We start from the raw sequence: 18,098 nt of genomic DNA on the forward strand, positions 1-18,098 counted from the left end.
GAGGGTCTCCACGTGCCCGTGTACAAGTTGTGTGGGAGAGTGTGTGTGTGTGTCTTTACTCTCCCAGAATCCAGTCCCCTCTCCCTTTGCCTCCGGGCTCCCCCAGGGAGCGATAAGGAATGTTTACTTTGGCAGCAGCATCCAAGCAACACAGGAAAGACCAGATATGCAACCCCCTGCTCAGTCCTCTCCTCTGGCTCCCCCTCATTCCTAGCCACCTCCTCCCACAGCTCCCGCCCCACCCATAGCTTTTCCCTTCTGATCCTCCCTCCCCACCCAGCCTGCCTCTCTCCCCCATTGTCCCTTCCCCTCCTCCCACCCTGGAGCATCTCCCCTGCAGCTGCACAGCTCCTCCAGTGTCTGTGTCCCCCTGCGAGAGCTGTTGACAGAGCCAAGCAGCCCTCTGGCAGCTGTGAACAAGCCAGCCCCCCTCTCCACCCCTTTGCACTGTCCCCTCCTGAAATTGCATCGCCTCCTTGTAGGAGCCGGAGAGAGACACACAGCCAGCCCCGCTGCTCAGCCTGCTTCGCTCTCGCTCCCGGCCAGGGCTCCCTCAACTTCGCCCTCCCTTTGCTTTTCTGGGCAGAGCTGCCGGGCTGGAGCAGCCTCGCCCGTCCTAGGGCACCCGGGGAGCGGGGAGAATGCACAGAGCCAGCTGGAGCCCCGGGAAGTGAGCGCGGGACTGCTCCAGGCAGGAGGTTGCCCTGCAGCAAGGACTGGGGCTTTCCTTAGCCCAGTGTTTCTCAACCTTTTTGATACCAGGGACTGGCTTGCTGCCTTCCTCAACTGTGTCAGGGAGATCTCAGGGACCGGTGCCAGACCCTCTGGCTTTGGGGTGTCCTGCGTTCGCAGCCCCCAGCCTCGCTGGCTGAGAGTTTGCCCGGAGCTCAGCAAGAGTCCCCGGCCCCCCCAACATGGACACGGTGGCCAGCGACATCGCAGACCTCAGCAGCCAGGACGCGCAGAGCGTGTGCGAGGCGCTGGGGCGCTATGAGGACACGCTGCGGGGCGCCGTGCGGGAGATCCACGTGGACATCCAGGTCTTCAAGCAAGGGGTGGACCGGCAAGTGGATGAGGTGCTGCGCCTCGCCAGCCCGCTGGCCCGCACCGTTGCCGAGCTGCAGCAGGAGAACCAGCGGCTGCGAGCACAGGTGGAGCGCTTGGCCAAGCAGGTGGAAGCCCTCAGCAGGTCAGCGGGGCTACCGGACAGCTGGGCTGTGGAGTGCGGGGCAGCCGGGGGGCCCGTCTCTCCAGGAGCTGGCACAAGGCTGGCCAGGTTCTCCAGCCATGCTACCTTATCCATGATGGGCAAGAGCCAGGTAAGCATTGCCGGGAGCGGGGACCTGTGCTGGGGCGCCCCCTTGGGCGTGGCTGGGCATTGCAGAGTGCTTGGGAGGCAGGGGCACATACCCCCAACTGGGGAGCACCCGTGCACAGGAGGGACTAATCCAGGCATTTTAAATAATCTCAGCACCCCTCTCCACTTGTTTTGAACAGAACATTTGATAGACTTAGCCCATTTGTGAACCAGGCCTGATCAGAGATTTCACTCCCTTTAACAAAAATCAGCTGGCAAGGCCAGATCAAGGATAGTGCAAAGGTCCTGCCTCCGCAACACCCTGTTTGAAATCTGGTGATGTTACTCTCCGATGTCTCTCTGAACAGAAGCTCATCTCAAGATTGTTTCTATCTCTGCTAGTTCCCATCCATAAATGGTTTTAAAACAAAATCATTGGTCTTTATGCATGTGGGGCCAGGTCCCCAGAAGTTATAAATTGGCATAACTCCATTGAATCAGGCCTCTTGGGTCAAAGGGGGTTGTCTGAATGAGGAAAGACGTTGGGAGCGCCATGGCTATGTATCTAAGGCCCTCATGCTTGCCCAAGGAATCCTTGCCCAAGGAAACTGTGTGCGCCCCTTGGTGTGCTCCAAAGACAAAATGAAGCCCTCTCTGCATGAGCCTTTTTATGAGCAACAATTGAATTCCTCCCAGTCAGGGGTGATTTAGTGATCTCCAGAAGGGGGAGTCCCTAGGCACCCACCTCCCTGCAGGACAGTGGTATGACTCTGAGAATGGGCCCTGGAGGATAAGGCTGTTAAGCTGTCATTCCAAGGTCATAAATTTGAAGAGCAGATAAAAGTGCTTTCTCAGTAGCTTGGTACAGGGAAACCCCACAGAGTTGAGCACAAACTCTGCCCAAAACATGATACCCAGACAAATTGTTTATTACAGTATTAAGAACAGAGGATCAGGGGACAGCCCCTACCACCTGGAGGTTGCAGTCAGACAATAGACACCTTTCCCACCCCATCAGGACCCCCACGTCGGTCACAAGGATCACCTGATGCCCAATAGGTTATGCAGGGGCTAGGGAAGGGAGTCTAAGTCAGTGGAGAAGCACAAAACTGTTCTGAGGTAACTGAGGCTCTGTATCAGTGCATGAGTGAATACTAACCCTATTTAAAGGGCCTTTGGCTGGGAACAGTTGAGAGCTTTTTAAAGAGCTTGACCATGGGCAAATGTCAGCGTCACCGCCTCCTGCAGAGCGATCTGTAGGGTGATCTGGATATCAAGTGACTGTACTGGACTGAGTTGAGCCAAGATTGTTTTATGGGGCAGTTTCATTTGTTGCAATCTTCCAAAGGCATCGCCCTAGGAAGATTTGCTCACTCTTCGCAGTCTCACTGCAACTCATTTCATGCTGCCACAAAGGTCCAACAAACCCAGTTGCTACAACTAACTCCCAGAATGCGTTGTCAGACTTCACTCTGTCCTTAGGGAAATCTCTCGTTGAAGATAATGGAGATTTTCTTATAGACTAGATCAGTGGTTTTCAAACTGTGGGTCATGACCCAGCACTGGGTCACGGAATGGAAGGCACTGGGTCGCGGCTGCTCTGGTCAGCACCGCTGACTGGGCCATTAAAAGTCCCATTGGCGGTGCTGCCCAGCTAAGGCAGGCTAGTTCCTACCTGTTCTGACACCGCGCTGTGCCCCGGAAGCGGCCAGCAGCAGGTCTGGCTCCTGGGTTGGGGGGCCACAGGGCTCCGTGTGCTTCCCCCACCCCAAGCAGTGGCTCCACCCTCCCATTGGCTAGGAACCATAGGAGCTAGGGAATTGGTGCCTGCAGGTGAGAGCTGCGCAGAGCCGCTTGCACGCTTCCGCCTGGGAGCTGGACCTGCTGCTGGCTGCCTCTGGGGCACACCATGATCCATGGTGCCAGGACAGGCAGGAAGCCTGCCTTAGCTCCTCCGCTGCGCTGCTGACAGAGAGCCACTGGAGGTAAGCCCACACCCCAACCCCCTGTCCCAGCCCTGAGCTCTCTCACCCCCAAACCTGGAGCCTGCTTCTGCAGCCCAAACCTCTCATCCCCAGCCCCAGCCCCGAGCCCTCACCTCCATCTCCTGCCCCAGTCCTGAGCCACCACCAAACCTGGAGCCCCCTCCTGCATCCCAAACACCTCATCCCTGGCCCCAACCCAGAGCCTGCATCCCCATCTCAGAGCCCTGACCCCCTCCCACACCCCAAACCCTTGCCCCAGCTCACAGCCCCCTCCCACACCCTGAACCCCTCATTCCTGGCCGCACCCCTGCACCCCAACCCTCTGCCCCCTCCAGCCCTGAGCTCCTCCCACATCCCAAACTCCTCATCCCCATCTCCATTGGGGTGTGGGCATCAACAATTTTCTTTAACTGGGTTGCCAGAAAAAAAGTTTGAAAACCACTGGACTAGAGAAGTGCTTAAGGATTGGGCCTGTTGTATATACATAAGAAATCTCACAGCTCCTGATCCAAAGCCCACTCAGTTCAATGGGAATCTTTCCACTGAGTCCAGAGGATTTCAGGTCAGGACTATAGGCCAGAAAGAGATCAGCTAAACTCGGTATCATTAACCCCCACTATAAAAAATATAAATCACAAGATTTTAAAAAAAAAAAAAGTTTTTTTGTCATCTGGTTTTTGAACACTTGGGTCATGTTTTCAAGTTTTTGTCTACAGCCCTGGGAACCAGACTTTTTTATTAAAGGACAACTGAGATTCTTATGTAATCAACATGACTCCCAGAGCTAAGGCTTCATACATCTCAAGACTTGCAATGAAACCAAACCAAACCACCACACATAGGTAACGCGGGCAGCTAGAAACAATTTTTTAAAAGTCTCATGGCTGTTTAGTAATGAAGAGAGATAGCTCAGTCGTTTGAGCATTGGGCTGTTAAACTCAGGCTTGTGAGTTTAGCCCTTGAGGGGGCTACTTAGGGATCTGGGGCAAAATCAGTATTTGGTCCGGCTAGTGAAGGCAGGGGGCTGGGCTTAACAACCTTGCAGTTCTATGAGCAAGGTAAATCTCCATGTATTATTAAGAACCACATCCAACAGATGCAAATACGCTACTGGGAGGCCCTCAGATAGCATGGTGCTGGATAGAGTATCATTCACTGCCTGGCGAGAACAAACCAATATATGTTCTAGTTACAGTTCTATTATGATTAGCAATATTCCCTTTTCACTGCTAGACATTAAACACTTTGGAATCCATCATTTGGTGTTGAATCAGTGGAGATATCTCCAGTTCACTAGGGCTGTGCCTGATATCTGGGCAGCAGTGGCCTGACTCTTGTTCGTGAATTATGTTATGCAATATGATACAAGCAAATAGAAAATAGTTGGAGGGTAGTTCATATATTTTCTTTGACTGAGAAGTAGCTACTATTATTGTGGGACACGAGTCCTAGGGTGAAATTCTGGCCCCATTGACTTCACCTCCAGAGTAGGGAAAAGAAACACAAGAATTCCAAAAACTGATACACTAGTATTGGTTTTGTTTTTATTACTAATGCATGTATTTCTGGGTCCAATTCTGCTCACAGTAAGGATGAGAATAGTTCAGAGAAAAAGAATGGTCCAGTGATTCAGGTGCTAGTCTAGAACCCAAGACCTTGGCACAAGTCCTTGCTCTGCCACAGACTTCCTTTGTGACCCTGGGCAAGTCATTTAATCCCTCATCTGTAAAACTGGAATAGCAGCACTTTCCTACCTCATAGGAGTATTGTAAGGCTCAGTATAAAGATTGTGAAGTGCTCAGATACTGTGGTAATGGGGCCATAAACAGACCATGTCCACTGAAGTCAGTAGAAATATTTCACTTCAATGGGCAATGGATTGGGTGCTCTGACACTAGCTACTCTGTCTGCCTCAGTTTCCCCATCTTTGAAATTGGGGATGGTGGGGAATTGAGATTTAAGCATTTTCTTAATGTAGCAAAGGAGTGATTAATAGAAGTGTGCAAAACACATCTTAAAGGGCAAAGCTGTGCAAATCTCTTCCTGTACATTGTTATGAATTAAAAATAGGAAACGTTCACAATTCACTAAAGAACAAGGATGCTTTAAAAAGCAAAAATTGGCTCATTTTCAAACAAAAATGGTTTTGCATCCAGTAGCGTGTAAATGATCTTTTTGCATATTTGTGATGTTAATATCAGGCTTCTTTGAACACAGTTCTGCAAAATTAAAATATTGCATTTTTCATGTTATTACTATTAGGTGCTACTGTCATGGCATTCACGACTAAAAGACCCAGTTGAGAACAAGGTCCCATTGTGCTAAGTACTGGACATAGACACAGTAAGGGGCAGTCCCCATCCCAAAGAGGTTACAGTTTAGAGGGAGAAGATAGAGATCAAGTGACTTGCCCAAGGTTACACAGCAACCTAGCGGCAGGGCCATGTCTCCCAAATCCCAGTGCAGGGCCGTATGTAATTCACCGTGCTGCCTCACAGCTCTATTCCTCCCTCTTTAGTAAGTTGCCTAGCAGAAGAAACCCACCCTGTTTATTTCTCTGATGGAAGCTTTCTTCTCAAGGCATCACACTCCTCTGTTCTGCTGCCTCTTTATTTTGCCACATGCACGTGAGAATCGAATTTAACCCTCTGAGCACCGCCAAAATGCAAGGTTGGGCCCATCATTTTGTATTTTCCAAAGAAGATGGTGAAAACTTATACCAGAAGCGTCTTGGACTTCCATTATTTACAGCAGTACAGTTTCCCCGATCCCAGCTGAATGTTGATCTGCAGTGCATGCTGCTAGTGCTATGAAAATGGGGTTGGATTTCTTAGCTTCAGCTCACTGCAGGTCACTGGTTCTGTACTATGTTTCAGACAGCTTTTGGCCTGAGCTGTCATTCCCAGTTACCAGTGATGTCATTCAGAGCAGCTGGCTTTGCAGATCCCCTGGGGAAAGGTGAGAAAGCACTTACAGCTGGAGCTACCTTGAGCAGCTCTAAAAGACAACAAAAGTATTGAATTTACACCAATATGATGGATGGCTTTGACTTGTGCAGGGATGAGTGTGCCTGGTATGTTTCTGTAGTGCACGCTGGCTGCTGAAGTCTTAGGGAAACAGATGGAGGATACCAATTGTTGAAAGTGATTTTTAGGGATCAGTTTCATTTTTAAGCATGCACATCACCGGAGACCATCACAAACCCTCTGTGGAATTCTGCTCAAGTCAGCAGTTCAGTGGAAATGCCTCCAAAAGAGTCCCCCCTCCTCTATTGGTATGTCTATACTGCAGCTGGAGTTGTGACAGTAGCAGGTGTGGGCACACAACACACACATAAGCTTTCATCCAGCTACTGCAGCTAAAAATAGTAGCAACACCACATTAGCATAGAGCCCTGGCAGGCAGGCAATGGATATGTGCCCAGGGTTCTAGGCGGGCGTTTCCAGGGCCGGTGCTACCATTTAGGCGGACTAGGCGGTTGCCTAGGGAGCCAAGATTTGGGGGCGCCAAAAAGTGGTGCCCCCCAATTTTTTTTTAAGCATTTCAGCTGCTGCTGAGGGAGAGGGAGTCTGTACTGCTGCCTGCAGCCCAGGGCTTCCCCTGGGTCAGTGCACCACCGCCGGCAGCCCACAGCCCAGGGGTTCCCCTGGGTCAGCGCGCTGCCAGCAGCCTAGGGGTTCCACCGCACAGTCGCTGCTTCACTTCTCCCGCCTCCCAGGCTTGCGGCGCCAATCAGCTGTTTGGCCCCGCAAGCCTGGAGGGAGAATTAGAGCAGGACAGCATGGTTGGGGAGGATGCGGAGCAGAGGTGAGCTGGGGTGGGGAGTGGGGAAATCTGCCACAGGGTATGGGGAACTGCCACGGGGGCAGGGGGGCACACCTCAGGGTGTGGGGGGGACGGGGAGCTGCTGCAGGACTGGGGGTCGCAAGGTGGAAGTTTCGCCTAGGGTGTGAAACTTCCTTGCACCGGCCCTGGGCATGTCCAGTCCGTGCCAACATCTGCGCTGCTGCAATTTCACTGCTATTTTTAGTGGCGCAAGCTGGTTAAAGCTGTGTGGGGATGCTTAGACTAGCTGCAATCACTCCTCTGAATACAATGCAGACATACCGGAAAGGTGAAATACTGGCCCCACTGACACCAGTAGGGAGTTTGCTATTGACTTCAATACACCCTTGATTTCACGCTCTGATCTCATTCACCAGCCCTGGTGGAGAGGGAAGGAAAAAACGACTTTCTATGTGAATGAAAAGTTAACATAGGCCAGATTTTCAAACATGGGACCTTAACAGGATCCTGTCCATTTTAGGTGCTTCCAGGCCAATATGATTATTCAAATGAAAGATTAAGGTTCTCATGTCTGGAAACTCCCCCTTCAAACAGCACACATACAGCACCGCTGACATACTACCTTTTATTTAGGGTGATTTTTGGTTGCTCTGTTCTAGTGATGAACAGAACCGTATGCATGCAAGCGGACATCGTTCTTGTGTCCATATAAGCTAGAAAGAGGAGCCTGTACCAAAACTGCTGTGAAAGGCACCGTCCTTTACCCTGCTTGAATCCATCACATGCACATATGTGCGCACAGAATTAGTGTGTGAACACAGCCCTCGGCCTGGGGTCCCTTGACAGCAGTTGAAGTAACTGTGGGAAGAAAGCTAGGCTGTACTGGATTTTTCTCCAATGCCTCTCTGTCTCAGACTTTAGTTTCCTCTCCCGGAAGAGTCACTCTCACCTCCCAGGTGGAGTTAATGAGCAACACCTACCACAGAGAGTCAACAGGAATTCTGTGTTCGACACTTTACAAAGTGGATCAATAGAAGAACCTGCCCCCGAACTGTGAACTCTGGGGAAGTTCCGATCTAGAGTGACACACCCACGAAAGCTCATGCTCCAAAACATGTTAGTCTATAAGGTGCCACAGGATTCTCTGCTGCTTTTACACTCCCAATGTTTGGGAAAATTCAGGTTTGAACTTGTTAGACCCATTCTTTAAAAGTGTGATCGTGTCTGTCACCTCCAGATTTTGGTTCTTCACTTCCCACTGCAGATCAGGCAGGATTCTAGAGCTGGTTGAAGTTTTTCAACCAACACAAGTTTCTTGCCCCAAAATGGAGTTTTATCTAAACCAAAACCTTCCACAGGAAAATGTTAGGACTTTTGTTTTTCCAACCTAAAGTTTTCCAAAAATATCAGATTAGTTTCTCCTTTTTACCTGTCTCCCTTCACCCCCAGTACAATAAAACAAATAAGTGACAGAGTAAAGAGAAAAATGAAACTCTGTAACTCTAGCTTTTCAGAAGCTGAGGAAATTTTGAAAATTTGGACAGGAAAAAAGCAAAGACAAAGAGGAAAGCAAAAGATTCCAGACATACATTTTCAGAGTGGGGGCAGCAGGTTACCCCTATCTGCCTACTCTGGGGTTCTTACACCTTGCTGCTCCTGAAGCACCTGGCACCAACCACTGTGGGGGACAGCATCTTAGGTTAGATGGGCCTGGGGTCTGATCCAGTCTGGCAGTTCCTATGTGCCTAGTGCATTCAGTGCTAAGAAGTGGGGGGACCCCCAAACATCTGAAATTTTGATATCTATTTTTTGATAACTGAATCAAAACCAATGCCTCCGTTCCAATTATTTCAAAATTTTCCCATAAAAAAAGTCACTTTTTCAAAAAAGTTTAATTTTAATTTGAGACTGGACCGGGGTGGGGAGAACAGGTTGGAAATAAACAGGTTTTTCCAACCATCTCTATAGCAGACACTTGCAAGCACTTGGACTTCTGTTACAAGACTTTTCTACCCCCCCCCCCCAACCCCCGGCACCAATCCATTCACAACTTTGGGCTACCCAGAGAAAATGAGCCAACGAGGTAGATCAATATATCTCCCTCTGGCTCAGTTACTGCCAAGTAGTCCTATGCTGCAAATTGATGTGTTCCTGAAAAAAAATTAAAGATAAAATTATGAGTGAGCAAATGCAGCCATATACAGGGCCAGATTTAAGGGCAGGGGACCCAGGCAATAGCCTGGGGGTGCCAGGCTTAGAGTGCTGTTTTTGTTGTTAGTGATAAAAGGGAAAATAGGGAATACTTGAAACATGTTTCTTCAGACATTCTATGTGGATTCATTTTTCACTAACCTCCTAAAATGTTCTGGACCTTAGTAGAACCTTGTGGAACCTTCCAGACTTTCTGAGAACTACATTTTCCTCAAACCCGCTAGAATGTTGTCAGCCTGCCCTCGCGGGTATATAAGGAGCAGGGCGTTGCCAGTCAGATATAAGAACCAAGTGAAGTGAGAGCCTAGCTGTGATAGTGTGAACCTTGTTTTACTGTGTAATTGTGAAAGTATACTTGTGTTTTAAGATATGAAGAGTGTAAGTAGTGACTAGTAAAAGGACATATTTAATGAGATGCCAGAGATCTATCGAATCCCTATCTACACAATATAAAAGAAATACCGTTAGTTCTTTTGCTATGCTTAACACAAAATGCGGATCATAGACTTTTGCTCTCCCTAATACCGTTTTACCCTGCAGAAAATAAAAGATGCTCCTGAAGAAGTCTTCAGGAGCCCAGTATAGGAAGCGAAAAGCTCAGTTGCAATCTACTTTGCAGCAAGGTGCAAATTTGATGGGAAAAATATCTGAAACAGAACACCACACACTGGGCTTTAGGCAGTAGCGATCGTCCCAGTAGAAGAAATTGAGGAATTTATTTGCTTAAATATGGCATGAATAAATACAGATTTACAGATCCTAGTGTGCAAATGTATCATCTTATCTGACAAGGATAAATCATGCATCAAAGTTGTGAAATGGCCTACCAAGGCAATGCAGGGGAGGGGGCACCAACCTGTTCCTTGCCTGGGGCCCCATTTGGTAAGGATGACCAATTGCTCCTAAGGTGTGAGCTTTTTGGGAGGAGTGTTTATAGTGTTCATTACACAGTTGTCAGGAGGTGATCCACAGCTTAAACTTAGTACACCAGACCCTCGCTAGAACACACGTCTATATAGCGCGAATTTGCATAGAACACAGTCACAGCCATGGATCCCAAATGTAATGACTTTAATTGCAATTCATTTTAATGAAGTCCCCGCGTTAACGCGGTACTGCACATGGATCCCAAATCCCACGTTCTAGAGAGGGTCCGGTGTGTCCTGAGCTACCATGTACTTGTTGCTTGTTCTCCTGCTTTCCTCAGCGAATTAGATTTTAAGCTAATTGGAGTGGGGGCCCTGAGTGAAGATTTCACCTCATGTCTTTATGTCTGTTTGTTGCAATATCCTAGCACAATGGATCGCTGCTCTTGTCTAGGGCCCTTTGGTGCGACTGCAATACAAGTAATAGAAAATGTGCAGATACAGGTACAGCAGCTCCATGACAAGACAGGAAGGATGACCAGAATCCACTCTCGATACAGCTGAGCAACACTGCCGAGAAGTCACTAACCCTCCTAGCCATCTATGTGGGGATTTGAGTCACCTGACCACCCAAGCTGTGGATTTCAGTGCACCTGATCTGTTCTCAAGTCCTGCTCGGCACCAGCTCATTTGGAGCCAGCCTAGAACCTGGCACTGGAGGGCTGAGTATTCCTTTGTCTGTGCTCCCCCACGCAGGGATTACGTGGTACAGAGAGCCATGTCGGAGCCCATTATGTCAGGCTGAATGTCACCCTGACTGGATACAGGAGAGTATCTGGAGTTGGGAAGGAAAGCAGACGTGACTCCATCCATGTATTTTACAACAGCTCATGTGTAATGCCTTTTTAGGTCTGCTGCATAGAGAGATTTATTGTACTGATTAGGCGGGGGGGGGGGGGGGGGGGGGGGAGAACCCTCTGAGCTAAAGCAGGTTTTCTGATAAGGCTGTACGTGTATTATTCCACTGCAGAAAGGCCGCATGCAAACAATGTCAGGTTTGGGTTCAGTTGGGGCATTAAACCACAGCCTGCAGCAGGAACAATGCCCTAGTGTGTGCTGGGGAAGCACACCAGGCAAGCACAGCTGCTCTACCACCTTGGAATAAAGTACAAGGTGCACTCTTCCCTGTGGGACAAGCACTGCTGGCTGGCATGCTGGGCCCTGGGATCACCATGCGGAGGGCATAGTGAGGCTGGCACTAGCTTATTGCAGCACCCCCCTTATACTCTAACTTTGTTTTGAGGGTTTAGGGTTCAAGGGTCTGTACCGTCACCCATCGGTGCAGTACATGTTTGACTTCTGCTCTTCCTCCCTAGTGCACCTGAGCAGGGCTAGGTGCAACTGACCCCATAGGGATAGATTCCACAACATGCTGAATGCCTCCTATGAAGCATTCAGTGCTTTTGATCCCCACCGACATAGGCAGGGGTCACTGGGCACTGAGAGATGGTGCTAAGTACCATGCAGGATAGGGCCCTCATTGAAGGAGGCCGCAGTGTTTTGTTATAGGTAGTGTTGTTGCAGGAGTGCTCTATAAAACAGATCTCTTTCTCTCTCTCCTTACACAGGAGAGTAGTTATTAGATAAGCTATAACAGATTGCACTCAAGAAGACGCACTCTTACTTCTCTGCTGCCTTCAGAGCTGGGAGCCCAGCCAGCAACCACTGTTCTCCAGCTGCCCAGCTCTGAATGTGTGCTGTAAAGTTCCCCCACCCCCCCAAAGCTCCCCAGTTTGAGAACTACTGATCAAGACCATCTCTGACAAGCGTTTGTCTAACCTCTTCCTAAAAACCTCCAGTGATGGAGTTTCCACGCTTGTCCTCGGTGATTTGTTCCAATGCTTAACCACCCTGACAGTTCAGAAGGATTTTTCTAATGTCCATTCTAAATTGCCTTCACTGCAATTGAAGTGTAGGTCTTTACATGCAATTCTTAAGTGTCAACTGGAGCTGGCTTGTTTTTACTTCTGCTTTAGGCTGTCGACACACTGCCACTTTCAGCGCTAAACTTTGAGTTGTTCAGGGGTGTGAAAAGATCCCCCCCACTCCCCTAAGCAACAAAAGTTTTAGTGCTGAAAAGCGTCAATGTAGACCATGGTTTATTGCCGGGAGCAAAGCTACCACCTCTCATTCGGGGTGGATTTTTTTTTTTTTTAAATCGCTGGGAGTGCTCTCCCCTGTGATAAAGCAGGTCTACACTGCCTATATCACAGCGCTGCCGCGGCTGCACTGTAACCTGGTCAGTGTAGACAGACCCTTCATGCCTAATTTGAAGAAACTGATGCTCTAAAGTTCCATATTAAAGTGCAGATCTACTATGAACAGTGTTTGTGCTGACTTGGCACTTTATCCACCCACCAGGCCTGCTCCCTCCCTGCATATATTTTGGGTCTTATCTGTTTACTGACCAAAACAAGTTTCATTACACTTACTCTTGCTCACCCTGCAGAGAAACACTGCTCTGGGAGAGCAAGCCAGGCTCCGTTTTGGCTTGTGCCCAGTCAACAGAGTGATTATCCAAGTTCCAATGGCAAAATCTTGATTTATCTCCCAGTTGATAGGATCCATGCAAGGATTTGTTGAATTCAGTGATTAAGGCCTACCTGTGTACCATTGGGAATTAGTGCAGAGATGTGACATCCATTTACCAATCAGAATGAGCTCTGGACATTAAGGACCTGATTCCTCACTCTTTTACACTGCTGTAACTACTGCTTTCAGTAGCATTGCTCCACACGTACAGCCATGTGAGGAAGTGGAGAATGAGTGCCCAGTATTCAGAGACAGACTCTAATAACACTAAAATTAGACACTGGGTAGCAAAACTGTTCTGTAAGGTTAGTTATTAAGAAACCTACAGATCTCCACTTGTTTGGCTCCTAGAACTCCTCCCATTCCATTAGCTACATTAAACTGTTTAGTCTCTATAACATTCCTATTTGGATTTTTAAAAAAAAATCCTTAGGATTTTCTTTTTGAAGGATATAACTGATTTGACACCAGTTTTCCAGTAGGAGTAACTCCACTGACTTCACTTCCCCTGAGAAAAGATACAGAATCATAGCCCATTAGTGTGTCTTCACAAACAAACCAAACTCTGCTCTTGCTTATGCCACGCCAGTCATTCCAGCAAAATTCCTTCAGATAGGGCCAAATTCTGCCCTCCTGTACCAGTGCTTATTTACTTCAATTACATTTGAAATGTTGCAGTGAATAATGAAAACAAAATGGTCTCCAGGGACCCTAAGACACTTGCTCAATAATGCAGCAAATGTCTGAATCCCAATTTCTGTAGTTGAAGCCATCCAGGAACAAGTTTCTCTCTGTTTTTGCAGGCTGTTGGCCTGTCTCCAGATCACAGAGGATTAACACCACACCCAGAGTCTGCTCAGGACCTTTCTACAGGGCACTATGTACTAGTAGGACCAATAATCTTCAGCCCACCCCAGAACAAACCACTTCAACATAAATCCAACAGCTAATTTCCCCCGACCCATGGTCTTCCTTACCAGTCCTCCTAGAAAACACCTGCCAGGGAATTCCCATGTTCTAGAAACCATCGTACTTCCTGGAGCTTCTCCTATACCCACTCTTACAGCTTTTACAGGAAACAAAGTGCACCAGGAAATCAGCTGTTCCCTTCCCAGCTGGTTCTGATCACTCCCTCTGCTGTGCCCACACACCTGTTATTACAGGGGCACTGCCTCAGCACAGGGCTGGCTGGCTCCAGGGCCCCTCTTCTTCCTTTTGGAGGCAGACCACCCTGTTGCACTGATAAAAGAGTTAAATACTTGCAGTGAATTTGGTAAGAATCTTCCACCAATGTTTGAATTAAATTGTTTTGTGGTAAAATCTGGTCATGTGGCTGAGTGATCTTTTGGGGCCCAGTTCTTTCTGTTCCAAGGACCTGATCCTGCACCTTTTTTTTTTTTGGCTCAGGAGTGAGGCTATGGAGAGGCATATTAGTAATGTGTTGGCAGCATTTGTCTGGACTCATTTGAGGGCCATTTGTCACAGCCCCGCTGCATTTGGCCCTAAAACCTTGGCCATGATATAACGGCATCAAGCAGTTCCCAGAATCTTTTCCCTCCACATGAAGTTTGTTAGAAAGCTGCTGTCTTAATGCTGTACAAATTTCTGCCTTGAGGGTGCACAGTCTTCTAAAGTGGGAGCCAGATCATTTAGATAACCTTTTGTGGTACACGTGCTAGCCAAGCTGTCTGGAATCTGCATACTCTGCATGGCAGGCAGTGGGTCGACCTGGCTTCAGTTACATGAGAAGTTACACCAGGTGTGAATTCGGCCCAGTGGGCGCTCTCTCTGTCCTTGCCGCCTCTCTCTTTCTAGATAACGTTGTTTGCCTTGTTCTCATTTTCTTTTCCAACCCACGCCCCTCTACATTTTTGTACCATTTGTCTTTGCTTCAGCCCTTTACTCACATCACAGCTTTCCTTTTTTTGGTTTTTCTTTCTCCAACAGTGGCAAGCCAGCCCCTTTCACCAGCACTGAATTTGCTAAGGGCCCTGTCCTGAAGGCAACATTTCTCATGGGCTTGATTTTGAGAAGGGCGGATAAGCACCCTGAGCTATTCCTGAAGTCAGCAGGAGCAGTGGGTGCTCAGCCCCTCTGAACATCAGGCCCATATCCTATCTTCTAGAGCTGGAAGGGGCTTTGAAAGGCCATCGAGTCCAGCCCCCTGCCTCCACTAGCAGGACCAAGTACTGATTTTTGCCCCAGATCCCTACGTGGTCCCCTCAAGGATTGAACTCACAACCCTGGGTTTAGCAGGCCAATGCTCAAACCACTGAGCTATCATATTGATGTCAATGGAAATGTTGCCAGTGTTAGAAGTGCAAGATGGGGCCTGGAAAGGGGAAAAAAATAATCTTCCCCCTGATTATTTTCAGAAACAAGTGACAGTCTCACCATGAAACCTTATAAAAGCAAATTTGACAAAACCAGATATGGTAAAACATTCTGGGCATGATCCTGCCCTCTGGCCCCAACCCAGCGAAGCACTTACATACATATGCAGTCTCGTTGACTTCAGTGGGACTAAGCATATGGTTAAAATTAAGCAAGTGCTTAAGTGCTTTGCTGGATTGGAGCATGCTCAGCACCATCCGGGACTGAACATTTAGGCCCTTTTAGGAATCTTGCTCCCTCTGTCCCCTCATGGGTTAAACAGGCTGTTTGGGACAGGGACTGTCTTTTTAAATAAGGCTTTGTACAATGCCTATAACAATGTTATGGAATTTCTAGTTAGTTCACATTTGTAAGGTATTGTGCACATGAAAAACCAGTTGGAAGATTGCAGTGTGACATCCATTGCAAGACTGTCTCTCTAAATACCTGTTTATTATTATTCTATGACTAATTAAGATTTTCAAGCATGATTTTGCATGCCTCCATTTTTGAGTGGCCAACATGAGACACCTTAAAAGGGGCTGATTTTCAGAAAGTGCTGAGCACCCACTCTCTGAAAATCGAGCTGCTTTCAGTTGGGCAACCAGAATCGCTAATCATGTCTGAAAATCTGGGCAATTAGTAATCATTAATTATCCACCAAATCCTGTGGTCCTCAAAGCAGGCAAGACATCCATAGAAGTCTATGGGCGTTTTAGTCAAGTAAGAGCTGCTGTTTTAAAGAAATTGAAATTGTTTGCATTCCCAAAATGCCCCCAATCCATTAGTCTCTCAGTCAGTCTGCACCTCACTCAGTAATCAAGGGTGTATCTGCTCTCATAGGTATGTTATGGGTAAATTAAAGCTATATTCAGAAAGCAAGGCAATAGGTTAGAGCTGGTATGTCTACACTGTGATAAAGACCTGCAGCCTGGCCTGGATCAGCTGACTCAGACTGCAGGGCAATCAAATTGCAATGTAGATGTCTCCCCCTCCTTGTGAGGTCTTAGAGCCCGGGCTCCAGCATGAGCCCAAATGTCCACACTGCTATTTTTAGCCCCAGAGCCTGTGCCCCGAGAGCCGCAGTGAGCTGACCTGGGCTCTAAGACTCAGTGCCGTGGGTTTTTTATCACAGTGTAGACATACTTGGTGTGACTTCTTCTGAAAGAGAGAGCACACATTGTGCAGTAAAAGCCTTGATGAGGTTGCATGTTAGGTCCATGAACTGTAACTTGTACAATTGTATTTAACACCATGCAAATAATCCAGTATGGTGCAATCAATAAAAACAACAGCTGTGCTTTTCTGTCTGCAGGAAACAAATCCAAGTGTCACTTACTAAAACCCTATAGCTCCCAGGGTTTAGCGCTAATGTTTTATCTTTGCATTTGCCATGTTGCTACCCTGGCAGCAAAGGCCACTTGCTTTCTGTTTTTCTATGTGTAGGAGGTTTCTATGGATCAGTCCTGAGAATTCCTCCGCTGCTGAACATCAAGGGTCAAAACCTGGTTTCTGAGCCAAGCAAGATTTTATCTATGGATCCCATTACCGTTGGGATCACAATTACAAGTATTTCTCCTCCCAGTACCCCTGCAACGTAGGGAAATATTTCTGTTATCCCAGTTTTACAGAAGGGTACTGCTGTGATGGTTAATTTGCTATCACGTGTGATAAAATCTGATCCGATGCTGTGATGATGCCAGTGCTTTGGGCACAGGAGCATGCTGCACTGAGGTTTTCTAGTCTTGATAAGGTGCACGCTGCTGTCCTGCATTGATCACTAGCTAGGGGAAAAGTGTTAACACCTGCCTAAGCAGCACTGCATGCAGTCAGAGAGGTGCTAATACAATTGCCCTTTTGCCAGTATGGGCTGTGTGAGGGGATTTCCTCTGCACTGCACACACTTGCCTGTTGTTTAATCCTCGCAGTTCCTCTTTATTCTGATCAACAAAGCCTCTTGTCCTCAGAAGCCGGACGGAGCTATTTAAAGGAGAGACGGGCCAGTCCACACCTCTGTTTGATTGATTTGTGCACCTCTTTGATCCCATCTCTCAGACTTGAATTGGAGCTGGTGTCAGTTCATTAACCTCCTGCCATTATATCTCCTGCTCTACCCGACTCTGTTTTTCCACAACCTGAACAGTCTGATTCTTTCGAGTTCATCCATTTTTCAGTAAAAAGTATCCCCTGCAACAGTGGTTTTCAACCTTCTCAGACAACGGTTTGAGACTTGTCCCTTTCCCTTCCAGCCATCAGCCTACACGTGTGGCCACTTTCTGTTCAGTGAGCATTCTCCTACCTGTACTTGCCTGGGGAACTGGCAGTCTGATCTATTCAGCACATTTCAACTCACCATGGAATGTCAGCGTTTCCAAATGCCTGCTCACCCTGAGTCCTTCCCAAAGTTCAAAGGGGTTCAGATTTGAGATGCCGGGTCTGGTCTGACCCTAGCAGCTATTTTTCCTTATTTGCCATTATTTTCTCTGTTAGCACCCTAGCATGAAACTCTTCTTGCCAATAGAAACTGATGTCAGAGAACCAATAAGGGAAGCTGATAATTACTCCAGATGTCTGCACCTCATTGCAAATTTGTAGCTACCAGAAAACATGTTTCATGAAAAAAAGTGTTGATTTATGATGCTTCAGAATGAAGCTGAATATTGGTGTTAAAGGCCCACCAGGTGACAATGTTATGGGGTTGTGTAAGTGTTTTCATGTTAACTTAGCACTACTACCTTCGGCGATAAAGACTGAGATATTCAAAGCTACCTAGGGGATTTAGAGGCACAACACTCATTAATTTTGGCGTGAACCATGTGTCTAAGTTCCCCAGGCAGCATTTTAAAATCTCAGGTAGGTGCTTTCAACTGCATATTGAGTCTCGATAGCATATTGAAGGGTCCAGATTCATCTCTGGTGCAACACCATTGAACTTCCAGGGAATCATTTAGCTCATGATGGAATAGGCTGAGTACATCTGCGTGCTGA

General features: G+C 47.8%; 1 protein-coding gene across 1 annotated transcript in view; it reads left to right on the top strand.

The window, feature by feature from the left end:
* The first annotated feature begins 837 nt into the window (after positions 1-837).
* SMTNL2 (smoothelin like 2) overlaps positions 838-18,098 on the top strand; it is a 48,973-nt gene continuing 31,712 nt past the window's right edge. The window contains exon 1 of the mRNA XM_032774459.2: positions 838-1,319. Coding sequence (XP_032630350.1) covers positions 915-1,319 — 405 coding nt within the window. The 5' untranslated portion in view covers positions 838-914. The remainder of the gene's footprint in view (positions 1,320-18,098) is intronic.

The sequence above is a fragment of the Chelonoidis abingdonii genome, chromosome 20 (genome assembly GCF_003597395.2).
Source record: "Chelonoidis abingdonii isolate Lonesome George chromosome 20, CheloAbing_2.0, whole genome shotgun sequence".
NCBI lineage: Eukaryota > Metazoa > Chordata > Testudines > Testudinidae > Chelonoidis > Chelonoidis abingdonii.